Source organism: Rhinichthys klamathensis, unplaced genomic scaffold (assembly GCF_029890125.1).
Source record: "Rhinichthys klamathensis goyatoka isolate OS25496 unplaced genomic scaffold, OSU_Roscu_1.1 h1tg000099l_1, whole genome shotgun sequence".
Taxonomy (NCBI): domain Eukaryota; kingdom Metazoa; phylum Chordata; class Actinopteri; order Cypriniformes; family Leuciscidae; genus Rhinichthys; species Rhinichthys klamathensis.
In genome coordinates this window covers 2,043,249-2,057,091 of record NW_026606638.1, presented here as the reverse complement: position 1 = coordinate 2,057,091, position 13,843 = coordinate 2,043,249, and the positions used below count along the sequence as shown (strand labels likewise).

The 13,843-nt window shown below is 36.7% G+C and overlaps 1 protein-coding gene across 1 annotated transcript in view; it reads right to left on the bottom strand.

Moving 5' to 3' along the window:
* The window catches only part of man2a1 (mannosidase, alpha, class 2A, member 1), a 68,123-nt gene extending 59,247 nt beyond the window's left edge, over positions 1–8,876 (bottom strand). Inside the window, exons 1-3 of the mRNA XM_056252959.1 lie at positions 8,404–8,876; positions 5,000–5,257; positions 2,280–2,424 (exon numbers count right to left, since the gene is read on the bottom strand). Coding sequence (XP_056108934.1) covers positions 2,280–2,424; positions 5,000–5,257; positions 8,404–8,529 — 529 coding nt within the window. The 5' untranslated portion in view covers positions 8,530–8,876. The remainder of the gene's footprint in view (positions 1–2,279; positions 2,425–4,999; positions 5,258–8,403) is intronic.
* Positions 8,877–13,843: the final 4,967 nt, after the last annotated feature.

Sequence of the window (13,843 nt, the reverse complement as noted above, 5' to 3'; positions counted from 1 at the left end):
CACAGGAATTTTGTCAGTAACACAAAACCAGACGTTCATCCACCTGGAAAACTATTCCCACCTCAAAAAAAGGACAATTTAGCAAACTATAGGATTTTTTAAGACTAGACTAGATTTTAAGACTAGATTTTTTAAGACTTTTAAAGCTGCAGTCTGTAACTTGGCGCAGAACTGCATGCATCTTGCAGAAGAAGATTGTAGCCGGAACTACTTCTCTCTGTTTATAGGGGCTTTCGCACCAGAGGAACCTTTTCATAGTTCCTAGAACTATTGGCGGAGGATTTTGGCGTGTTCGGAACCGTAGGAACTAGTACAGATTTTATTTTCTAGGAACTCCTTTTGGAGGAACTAATTTAGCTCATACTTCAGAGTAGGGTCTGAACCAACACTATAGGAACTATCCGTGACGTTAGTGTTCGCTGATTGGCCGAATGCACGCGAAACATCAGCACCCGCCAGTTAGAAAAAAGCTGTGTAAGCACACAGATTATAGCCTATATTTACTCCAGAAACTAACTCTACGAACATGGAAACCAGTGATAGATGGGCCTCTTAACCTTTACGCTGAGGAGAAAATCCAACGCAACTTTGAGGGGACCAATCAAAACATGATTATGCATTTCTGCTCAGCTAACAACACTGGACATCAACCACACGGCATACGCTAATAACTCATTACAATTCATTACTGTCTACTTCCTATGTATGAAAGTTCTATAATAACGTATTAGACAGGACTGTTAGACAGATCGTAAACTAATGAACACGGAGAATGCGAGCACTGTGTGGCTCTGGCTGGCGTTCTCAGCGCTGTCAAAATAAAGGTCCGCTATAAATTATTTACACTAACTCTTAGTGCTTTAACATAAATTCAAGCTTCATATTTCTGCTTGAATCTGAAATACTGTTCCGCTTTATTTGCATGACTCTAACAGGAACTGAATACACAAATAATAATCAAAACGTTACTGTATATGAAAGCACACATCAATCTCAAATCCTCAGTACCACTATGGCTGGGCGATACGGCCAAAAATAGTTTCACAATATTCTCCATGTCATTCATTATAAATATTTATCACAATGTTAATTTCATTAATTAAGAAAGGAAATGCATTCCGTATGTTAATTAGACCTAATAAATGTAAAAATAACTTGTTTGTTTACCAATAAACTCCACAGAACAAGCTACCTTTTAATTTAGGAAGCCATGAATTTGTTTAATTTTACCGCAAATTCTGTGTTTTATGTTTTATGATTTACAAATTCATCATCAAATTTCTGCCTAATGAAATTAGTTTATAAAACTATTTAATCACATTGCATTTAATAATGTAATCAAATGAAATAATTCATTTTTGCATTTTTGTGTCACATAAGGTGCTGCACAACAGAACTTAATGTAGATTATATAAATTAAAACATTATTAAAATATTTAAATATATAAAATATTTTGGTTGTATGATATTCCTTAAAGTAATAATAACAATCACAAATAATAATAATAATACTTTGAGAAGTATGTTTTACTATGCAATAAAATAATATTTCTGTCATAATTTCTTTGAGGTAAACCAAACTTTTATTTTGGCGGGTTATTGCTATGACCTTTGAGTTTGTTTTGTATTTGACAAGTTTTTTTTTTCCAAATGAAATGGTGAAATGCTCGTAAAGTGACTGTCAGAGCAGCTCTAGAAATGAAGTTTTAGTGTTCATGACCTCTTATAGTGAGACGGCAGATGCTGAAAACTCCATGAGCATCACGCGTGCTTGAGTATGTAGACAAAACCACACTGCTCATTCACACAAAGACAGATAGAACATGCGACACGCACTTAGATATAGGCTAAATATTAAAAATGTCTATATATTGAGGAATTATTTTTTCCGATAGGTATCGTTATCAGTTTATTGGCCAACTCTAAGTATCACTCAATATATTTAATAGTGGTGAGAATTGGGTGAAAATTCAGCAAAAAGTGCATTTTATTGCCTATACGGCAGGCAAAAGTGTTAAAGTGTTTTTACTAGTTGACTAGTTTGTGCACAGCAAATACTCGACTATTCAGTTCCAAATCTCGTGCACATCCCTGAATTTAACCCACACTCGTGTCTGCAGCCAATCGAATTTCAGCCGTTTATCACAAATATTTGTAATATTCATCACATACAACCATCAGGCCAAAGCACCTGAGATAAACACATGTCTGTTTGCTTGATAAATGGTGATTCTCATTGACTACAAACACATGACAATGGTCAACAAACTTTGACTCACCAGGGTCATTATGTGAATGGGGCACAACAAAGACTTGCAGTGGCTCACTGTCCCATTCGTCAGCCTGATAAGAGATATCAAAGCCTTGCTTCCATACTCCACCATCAGGGTTATCAAAGCTGAGCAAATCATAAACATCCAGCATCTGAAATAAAGCAGGAGAGAACATCATTTTACTGGACTGAAACAGACACGCACTCAATTGTTGACTGAGTTCATAATACTGGACATCAATATTTATTAGTTACGAAAGTGTTTCATATTTTGCGTAGTTATTTGAAGGCTGATAAAAATGAATTCCGCTTCACTGTGATAAAACTCATTCAAATGTCAATTAATTAAAAGGGGGGAAAGGATGCAATTTTATTTGATTTTTACACAATTTCATTCTTTAAAATTTGCTTAAAAAGTGTAATGGTGGCCATAGTTTATTTCAGCTCACTATTCTCTGAAACAAAACCAAAAAAGATTTTCTATTCCTGCACGTAAACTTAAAGATTTGGACAGGAATTAAGTTAAATAATTGGCAAGCACCACACAACCCTGGTGTTTGGTCATTCAAAAAACAGGTAATTCAGCAGAGATTTTTTTCCTTAGAGACAGGAGGAAAAACAATATTTTCTGTTGCACCTGTAAATGCTTATATTACATCACGTCCCTGTGTAAAAAAAAACCCCAATGGAATTAAGAAACAAGGCAAGCCGTAAACAAACTTAGATGCAAAAGTATGCAAAGATTTGTCTGGTAGAGTAACAATTCAGGCATGGAGATATTTTTCAACCTTCAAAAGAACAGCCAGTGGGGTCTCTGGAAAACAAGTCTCTCTGACATTGATATATTCATGTTTACCGAACCATCGTTTATGAAAAAATCTTCATTAAGTAGGCCTATTTTGTGCATAAAAAAAACTTTTCAAGGTAGTATCACAACATATAAAACACATGTGACAACTTGTGAACACCCTTAAACTTTCAGTCAAAGTAGTTAACCAGTATGCTATACTAAGTGTGGTTTTAGTGTGTACATAACAGTATTGTGCTGTGCGATACATTTCTATTTCTATTTTGGCTTCCAAAGAGTATGAAAACAAGATAATCGTGGAAATACGACTATTGTGCCGCTGCCAAATTTAGTGGTGCGCTTTTGTTCCTCCCTGAGCCAAACATCCAAATCAGCTGAATAAGTGAGTGTTGTAAAATGCAGTCTACTGCTGCTAAACTATGGGACGTGCCTGATATTAAACAGTGTTATTAAAAGCTCATTATGCTGCGAAAGAGATACTGTTTCCCAGGCGGCTTTATGTGCCCGCGCTCCCAGACAGAGCAGAACGCACATAAGCAATATATTGTATACTGTGTGTGTGTGCTTATACACAACCGTGTCCCGTGTGTGCTCAAATAGCCTACACACGTCAATATGCCGTTTTGGTAAGTATACTCGTAATCAAAACAAGTCTTAAATGAATGTAAACAGTTGAGAAAGAAAACCGTTTCAGTTCCTAAACAAATGATCTGACATTACTGTTAAACGAAGGAAGTAAATGATGTCCAAAAAAGCATACAGTTTGGTTAGTGTTTACGTCCTTTTTATTTCATATTTTAACAATTTATTTATGAAAAATATAGGATTACAGAATCAAGAAGTTGCCATCTAAAAAATAGATAGCCTATCGATCCATTTAGAAATTGTATTGATATCGAAAATTAATCATATCATGAAATAAGACTTTGATCATATCACCCACCAATAATCGTGATTTCATCATTGACCAAAATTATTGCGATTACGATTTTTGCCATAATTGAGCAGCCCTAGTACAGTATGTCTTACAAAAAGATGATGACATTGAGGTTTTAGTTTAGAGGAAGAATTAATATCAAAATGTAGTTTTATTACAGATGATCCATGCAAATGTTATTTACAGACCGTTATAAAAAGCTAGTTTATTTCCAGCTATTTTTGTTTAAAAACCTAATAAATTATTGCAATATGTTGTAACTTTTTTTTTAATTAAACCTTTATAAATTTATGAATATGTATACTAGTTAGTTACATTGTTTAGATTTTTTTCATGTTTTTGTATTTTGTCACAAATACAGTAAAAACTGACATTTTTATTAAAAAAATAATAATTATTATTATTGTTTTCTAAAAATATATTTTAAAATGTAATTTATTCCTGTGACAGTGTCACATGATCCTTCAGAAATTATTTTAATATGCTGATTTACTGCTGAAGAAACATTTATGTTACAGCTGTGTTCGCTTGACGTGCGAGAACCAATGAGGTTCATTCTCATGTGTTGCACAGCAAGTTTGAGCTTACGCAAGAGGTTTGTGTGTGCGTGTCAAGCAGGTTCGGTTGAGCTTCTGTTTATGTTCGCTGATCAATGTTTATATGTGAATAAAAGCCTAAATTCAATCTGTTCATCATATAAACCGATCGAGCCTCTTCAGAATATTTGGACTAAACCACTCAATTCATATGGATTAGTTTTACAATCTTTTTATGAACTTATTGAAGCGCCAAAGTTGTGTAGACTGTAAATGAAGGGACAGGCAGCTCTCAGATTTCATCAAAAAGATCTTCATTTGGTTTCCGAAGATGAACGAAAGTCTTACGGGTTTGTAACAACATGAGGGAGAAAAACTGATGACAGAATTTTTTTATTTTTAGGTGAACTATCCCTTTAAGACTCCCTTTCAGAGGGAAAGTATACCTGTACTCCATCCGCTGCCTTGGAGTACGTCCGTGCTGCAAACTGGCAGTCCTCTGAGTGGATGGGGATCAGTGCAGGAGCAGGAGGCAGCAATTCCAAGTCTCCCTGACTCATGTTCCCTTCAGGAAAAATTTTCCCAACTTTCACAGTTTCTCTCAGATTAATTACGGAGTCCCTGATGTTGGCAATGATCTCGTTGTTCTCTGCAAGCAGTCTTTCTAAGTGGTCTATTTTATCCTGCAGAATACCAAGCTGGCCCTGTAAAACAGAGAAAAACGGTAAGTAACACTTTTAACACTGCTTTGGACAGGATCACAAGCCCTACAGCACAAAATTCAGACAATGACATAACTGAATATATTACCACATAACCTAAACTTAAGTGGATAAAGTGTGTCGCAGACTTTGTTTACGGGCCTTACGGGTTTTGAAAAAAAAAAATAACATCCAAAGTAATTTGACGCAGCATCTGGCCTGCAACTTTCCCAGATCAGGCACAAGCACCGTGTTTGTGAAAAAGGGAGAGATTAAAATTTACAACACTATCCCCCGGTTTCACAGTCTAATAGGCATTAGACTAGTCCCAGACTAAAATGCATGTTTGAGCTGTTTTAACTGAAAGCAACTTCTTAATATGCCAGTGCCATTGTTTTGTCTCAAGATGCACACCAGTAATGATTTTTTTTTTATAAGGCTCGTTTATAAAAGCTACTTAAATGCCCTAACTGAACTAAAGCCTTAATCCTGGCTTAATCTGAGCCCTGTCTATAAAACAAAGCCTAGATTTGAATTCTCTCACTTTCAGCTGTGGCTCTCAAAAGTCATTCAAACTAGGTGTTTGAATATTTGTCGTGCCAACCATTGTACGTCAGTGATCAGGCTGTTTTTTTTAACCCTCTGCACACAACAGAAATGTTTTCCGATATAGCAATGTTGTTTCTGAAAAGCACTAAACATAGCCTACATTAAAAAAATCAAACAAAAATCAAGGTAACTACCAATTGTCTCAAAGAAGATGTGTAGTAGCAACTAGCAAGAGGGAGGGGAAGTTATTTCAATTACCAGGGATAGGCAAAATTAAGAATTTAAGAATTGACTCCCTTTTTGCATGTCAAGTTTCACTGTTGTTGTGTAAACGAACGGCCAAAACGCATAAAAATGGTTATCACTCTGCCGAAATAAATAATTTTCCTATTTTTCAGACTTTCTTTCAGTCATGTTGGACTCATATTAGAACTAGGGCTGCAACAAACGATTATTTTGATAATCGATTAATCTAACGATTATTAGAACGATTAATCGACTAATCGTCGATTATTTCGCAGACTAATCAGTAAGTTTGGAACGATTATTCAGCTTTTCCAATTAGTTAAAACATTGAGTTATACATATTCTAACTATAATATAAAAAATAAAATCACTTCAGCTTTTGAAATAGTTGTTTTAATGAACTTTGAGCCAACTAAACAGGTCATTCTCTTTAAGTTTTCAGATTTCGGTCCAACTCAAATCACACACAAATGCTCTCTAAGCATTGTTTAATAGGCCCACTGCTTTTCTTAGAACTGAAACAGAAAAAGGGACATTTACTTCAGGACACAAAGAATGGTAAAATATTAATCTGCAAACAATTATTATAATTATAAAATTACAATCTTTTTTTACATGACAGTTGAGCTGACAGAGACGTTCTCATTCCCTTTTAATTTATAGTATGATAAAGTGACTGCCGTGATATTCTTCCTATATCATAGGAAGGATATAACATCTCGTTTTGTAAGTCTTCATGATTATTGAACAAAATACAGGCAAGTGATAAGACTATAATAATACCTAATATACTAATAGTGTTACAATAATAAAAACAGCCCTGACTCCTAAGCTCGATCAAGCTTTATTCTATACAAAATAAGTCATCACATTACTGTAATTATATTACTATTGATAATATTATTACTATTATTAGTAGTATTGCATTCTCTAATAAAGAGAGATTTGCCGCTGGTGGTTAGTTAGCTCCAGCTGGAGAACACTCACTTCTCACCGGCTCCTCTTTTGCCGGGATGTTTCCTCTTGCACCCCAACATTGCACACGACAGCATTCTTGATTTGAAGTTTTGTGAAACTTTCCCAAACCTAAACCTTGCTAGTTCGGATTCGTTTGCACTGTCATAATTCGCGCTGTTTTCTCTTCTACCGCAATAGCATTGTGATACTATTGTTTGTAAGGGCTGCACTACACTCTAGCGCTACAGCGCCGTAGCGTTCAAATCGCGGGATTGCAGGCCCTTACATTAGGTCACGTGAGATCAAACGACTACTCGACAACAAAGATATTTGTCGACAAATTTTTATTGTCGACGTTGTCGACAACGTCGACTAATCGTTGCAGCCCTAATTAGAACAAATGTTTTGTTTACTTAAGGAGCATAAAATTTGCCATATGGTTGTTTATTTGACAATTTGTCTCTGAAGATGCACATAAAATCAGAAAGAAGCGAAAGTTGCGAGTCTTTTCTTCACTATAAGTGACGTATATCCGATTGAAGCAGATTCTCGAATAAGAAAAAAATCTAGACTTAATTTTGTCCATGCGGGAATTATTTGGATCATTGTGATTTGCTATCACTGTGATCTCACGTTGAGTGACAGGTTGACCCGCCCTCGCGCCAGTAAACACGTCATCAGAGAAGAGATGTAGTAGCAAGAGGGAGGGGAAGTTATTTTAATTAAAGATTACAAGGGCACATGAATTTAACACAAATAATTATACGGATAAATCATTTATAATAAATACTGCAACATTCCATTAAAAATAAGAACTTTTGATTTCATGTTATTTTTAATTATTTAAAAAATATGTTACAATCCAAATAGTTTATAGATGTAGGTAGGACCAATTACGGAAGTCTGAACCTATTTGAATGCAAAAACAGAGATGAGCAGGAAGCAATGTGTGGTGTCTAGATAGGCAGCTCGTTGCAATTTTGCTCGTTTAGGTCTGTGAACGTGAGGTCTGACTCTGAGGACTGCGAGGAAATGAACTTTGAGCTCAGTTCACTGTCCAAAGCGAAACAGAATCTTCGCTTTCTCAATCGTTTAAGACAGTACCGTGATCTAAATGGTTTAATTAAAATATAACACGATAAAAATAGTTGAGAAACAGGAAATGCAGGCTTGACTTACACAGCCATCTTTGTGCCGGTGTATTACTTTAATAGTGTAATGTCACTTGGAAAGAAGCAATCGATCAATTCATACTAAGTGTCTTTTATCCACCGCATCACAATCGAGTCAAAATTATAAGTTCACGGACCAGCAGCTTGAACACGGAAAACACACATACTGACAGTACATAACACAATTTATTGACAAGCATTGTGCACATGGACTAGGCTACTTACGTTTTGCGTTTTCTCTCCATTTGGGTTTTTGCTATAATCTAAGTGATCCAACATCAGGTACAAGGAAAATACCACCACACAGAATATAGCACTGCCAAAAACTGTGAACTGTCTACTGAGCTTCATTTCTCATACGAGTCCTGTACATTCACATGAAAAGGCAAACTTTTAAAGGCTTGTGTCTCGCGAGTGGTGGTCCCGTAGGTGACAGAAGGAAGAAGTGAGAAAGAAAGGTCTTTTCGCCATGAAGAGTTGCACGAAAGGGGACACCTTTTCTGTCTGACGGTGGGGAAATGTCGAGTTATGTATCCACGGACTGGAATCCACTGCGATGTGTCTTCAAAGTTTTGACGACGCGGAAGAGTTTGTGTGATTCAGCAAATTGTGATGGTCAAACAGGCAAAGGAAAAGCGCCAACCAACCCTGCCCCCTTCCTGCGCTTACTGTGCTACAGTACACACACACAGACAGAGGAAAAGTGAAGTGTGTGGAGTTGCGCCGCCTAACGAGTGAACACATCACTCATACACACACACTCTCTCACACACTCTCTCTCTCTCTCTCTCTCTCTCTCTCTCTCTCTCTCTCTCTCTCTCTCTCTCTCTCTCTCTCAATTCAATTCAATTCAATTCAAATTGCTTTATTGGCATGACTGTATATATTACAATATTGCCAAAGCTTGGAATACATAGGAAAATTATAAAGACATCAAAATACTTGAATATTATAACATAAATCTCTCTTATAACATAAATTAAATTTAAATGTACAAATTAAATTAATTGTACAAGTGAACAGTGTAACAGAATAGAATATCTGTGAACATTTTGATACCACAGTGTTTTAACATACATAAACACACACACATTACTGAAGTCACTGTGGTGGGCAGTAGGGAAACACCCTGAGGTCACACACACACACACACACACACACACACACACACACACACACACACACACACACACATTCACCTGCTGTCTCTCAGGCTGTGGCACACACACACGTATCTGGCAGCCAGTGTTGCGGTCTGTCCCTCTCCTAGTAGGATCTTTATCTGTTCTACTTCAGTCATGGCTGTAAAGCCCTGTATTACGTTATTAAGTTTGTTAAAGTAGAGGTCTCTGACTGAGCTGTATCTGTGACAGTGAAGGAGGAAGTGTGTCTCTGTCTCGACCTCTCCTGTCCTACACTGAACACACACCCTTTGCTCTCGGGGTAACCAGCTCTTTCTGTGTCTGCCGGTCTCGATGGCTAGACTGTGTTCACTCAGCCTGTACTTGCTCAGGATCCGTCTCTGCTTTGTGTCTCTCACACTCTGGAGATATTCTTCCATTTCATAATTTGATTTCAGATTTCGATAGAATTGTAATTTACTTTGTGTTTTGGTTTCCTGATCCCAATGTTCCAAATATGTATTTTTAGACTGTTTGATAATTTGGTTTATTCTGATGTGTGTGTGAGGAGCAGAGCTGGTCTGAGACTGGTTAGAGTTAGTAGGGTTAGTCGGGTTAGTGAGTCTCAGGACCAGCTGACTGAGGAGACTCTTTTCGGGGTTCAGTTCTTGGGTTTGCAGTGATGTAGCGATTCTGTGGGACTTGATTTTAGATGCATCCAGAATTTGAGGGATCTTTTTTGCATATTAATAATCAATGGGAATCGGCCTAATTCTGCCCTACATGCATTATTGGGTGTTTTTCTTTGTAGTTTTAGTATCATTTTGCAGAATTCTGTGTGTAGGGCTTCTGTTGGATGTCTGTCCCATCTAGTGTAGCTCTGATCACTGAGTGGACCCCAAACCTCACTTCCATACAGCGCAATGGGCTGGATTACACTATCAAAGATTTTACACCAGATTGGAATCGGTAATTCAGTGTTTTGGAATTTCTTCTTAATTGCATATAGAGCTCTTCGAGCTTTATCTTTAAGAGCATTCACTGCCATACTGAAACTCCCCGATGCAGTGATGACCAGGCCGAGGTAAGTGTACTGCATCGTGTGCTCTAGGCCGGTGCTGCCTAGACTGAACTGGTGTCTGTGTTCCTGACATCTGGGCTTCTTCTGAAAGACCATAATGTTGGTCTTTGTGAGGTTGACTGCCAGGGCCCAGTTCTGGCAGTAGTTGTGCAGCAGGTCCAGGTGCTGCTGTAGTCCCTGTGCAGTGGGTGACAGCAGCACCAGGTCGTCTGCGTACAGCAAGAGCTTGATGCTCCTGTCCTGTAGAGTGAGTCCAGGGCCTGTAGACTGCTCCAACTGCACCGCTAGTTCATTAATGTAGATGTTGAACAGCGTTGGACTCAGGCTACAGCCCTGCCGCACTCCTCTTTTCTGGGTGAAGAATTCTGTATGTTTGTTGCCAATTCGTATTGCACATTTGTTGTTCGAATACATTGATTTTATAATGTCATAGACTTTACCCCCTACACCACTTTGTAAAAGTTTATAATATAATCCGTTGTGCCAAATAGAATCAAATGCTTTTTTGAAATCGACAAAGCATGCAAATATTTTTCCATTTTTGGTCTGTTTTACGTGTTTATCGATTAGGGTGTGTAGGGTGTAAATGTGGTCGGTAGTTCTGTGATTTGGAACGAAGCCAATCTGACTCGAGCTCAGGACATTGTGTTCGTTAAGGAAGCTTACAATTCTATTGTTTAAAATACTGCTAAATAACTTCCCCAGATTACTGCTCACACAAATGCCTCTGAAATTATTAGGGTCCAATTTATTTCCACTCTTATGGATTGGGGTAATGAGTCCTTGGCTCCAGATGTCAGGAAAACAGCCTGAACGGAGTACGGTGTTGAATAGTTTGAGCAGCGCCGCCTGCAGCTCCGGTGTGCTGTGTTTCAGCATCTCACCTAGAATGCTGTCAGGACCACAAGATTTATTACCTTTTTGGCTTTTGAGTTTGTTTGCCAATTCTTCATGTGTAATTGGGAAGTCAAGTGGATTTTGATTATTTTTAATTGTCTCTTCATAAGTTTGTAGATTTTGTTTGGTCAGATTATAATTATCATTGAGTTGGTTTGATGGGATTTCTTTATATAAGTTTTCAAAATGATTTGTCCAAATTTCTCCGTCTTGTATTGGTAGGTCTTGTGGTTTTGCCGTGCTCAGATTATTCCACATATCCCAGAACTGATTATGATTTATTGAATTTTCTAATTCTTGTATACTTTTGGTCAGATGGTGTTGCTTCTTTGCTCTAATTTTGTCTTTATATATTTTTAGTTTTGAAAAGTATTCAGTTCTTATGTCAGTGTTGTTTGGTTCTTTATGTTTCAGATTTGATCATTTTCTAAGTTGTTTTCTTAATGTTTTGCAGTCTGAGTCAAACCATTTTGCATCTTTTGGAGTATTTTTTGTGTATTTTTTGCCTTTCTTTTTCAATTCACTTTTCTGTGCTGCTTTTTTAAATATGTTATTGATTTCATTTGTAGCCGAATTAACACCATCTTTAGTTGTTTCGAATTTCTTATTAATAAATGTATTTATTAGATTTTTTATTTCTTCAGAAAGTTTGTGTCAAAGTTTATGTAGCACTTGTCTGAATTATTAGCAGTAATTTAGTAGATATTCTTTTTACTTTAGTTTTATAATAAAGATAAGATTTGAATTTCGTCAGAAGGATTAGGTATCGCTAAGGAGACAGCGGGTTGTCATGAAAAGTAACAGACAGACACAAGATTAGAAGTATAATTGGTTTCACTTTAAATAAAAAATAGAAAATTTGTCAAGTAAAAGAAAGTAAAATCACAAAATCACATAAACAATAGTCAAAACGATTGACTATGAAAATTCCCACCTCGAGTGCACTCTTGTCGGTGTTTTCATATATATACTCACATAGTCAGTTTAACACTCAGAAAGAAAATAGAAAATAACAAACAAGATGCAACAGAAAAGAGTATAATCTCTCTCTCTTGAGACCCTTAAGTGTCTCACGTAAAAGTCCCAATGTCTCTCAAATCTGGATTGTGGTTGACCCTCAAAAAAAAAAAAAAAAATAGTTCTTAAAATCAAATTTGTGATCGAGTACGAGTAGCACTGGAAACTCAAGGAAAGGATATCGGCCTCCTCTCCACAACGTGATGTCTTTTCCCTTTCTAAAGACTGGGTTGGCTCGCCATCAAACACGGAATCTACAAGACGTCACAGAAGGTCGTGCAGTCATCACATCTCCACGATATCAAGAAGAAATCTCTCTCTCTCTCTCTCTCTCTCTCTCTCTCTCTCTCTCTCTCTCTCTCTCTCTCTCTCTCTCTCTCTCTCTCTCTCTCTCTCTCTCTCTCTCTCTCTCTCTCTCTCTCTCTCTCTCTCTCTCTCTCTCTCATACACACACACACACACACACTCAAACTCAAACACACACACACACACACACATGTCACGTATTCAGTATTATTTTCCTCAGCCCCATTTGACAGCTTTTGATCATTCATATCCTGCTATATAGAAATGTGCTTTCGGTTGTTTTAATGTACAAATAGGGAGTTTATAATAACTAAACGTTTATTTCGTGTTATGTAATATATTTTATGACCGTTAAAATGTATTGACGGATAAATTATGACTTAATAAATTCTTAGATAATCAGGTGAAATTGTTTATTGTGTAACATATTCCCTCAATGTTTGAGGGCAGCAGTGCTGCTTTGTTATGTTATTGGTTCATGTTTTTTTTTTTTGTTTTTTTTTTATAAATAAGGAGTTTATGATAGGCTAACTAAACGTTTATTTATTGTATTTTATGACAGTTAAAATTAATTGACAGTTAAAATATGATTTTATAAATTCTTAGATAATCCTTAGATTTCTACTGTTTCAGGGCAGCGCAGCAGCTGCTTTGTTATTTTCTTTATATGGTTAACAGTTTTAATGTGAAAATATGGAATGCATGATAACTACGTTTTTATTTATTTTTTGTCATTGTATTATACATTGAATTAATATTAAAATAATTTTAACATATGAATGAATAAATTATTAGATACTAATAAATATTTATATCTTGGGTACCATGTTTCCTCCAATCATTAGATTTCTTATGTTTCAGGGTATTTGGGAGTGCTGTATTTTTCTGAAAATATTCTGGCCTACACACATTTTATGAGGCACCCAGCAATAAATAAATGTTTCATTGGAAATCAATTCCTTTTCAGTTTCATACAATTAATCCACCCTGAATTTACATTTCCGGGTGTCTGTCCTCCTAACACTTTCAATTACAATGTACCTATCCTACTCTATCCATCCCATCCCATCCCACCCCACCCCATTCAACGCCATCCCCATCCCCATCCCCATCCCCATCCCCATCCCCATCCCCATCCCCATGACCCCCATCCCTGTCTGCTTTCTGTTTTCCAGGTGGGCTTTAAATAGCACACGTGGTGTTGCAGTTGGCTTACAGCTGCCTAGCTGCACCCGATTACAAC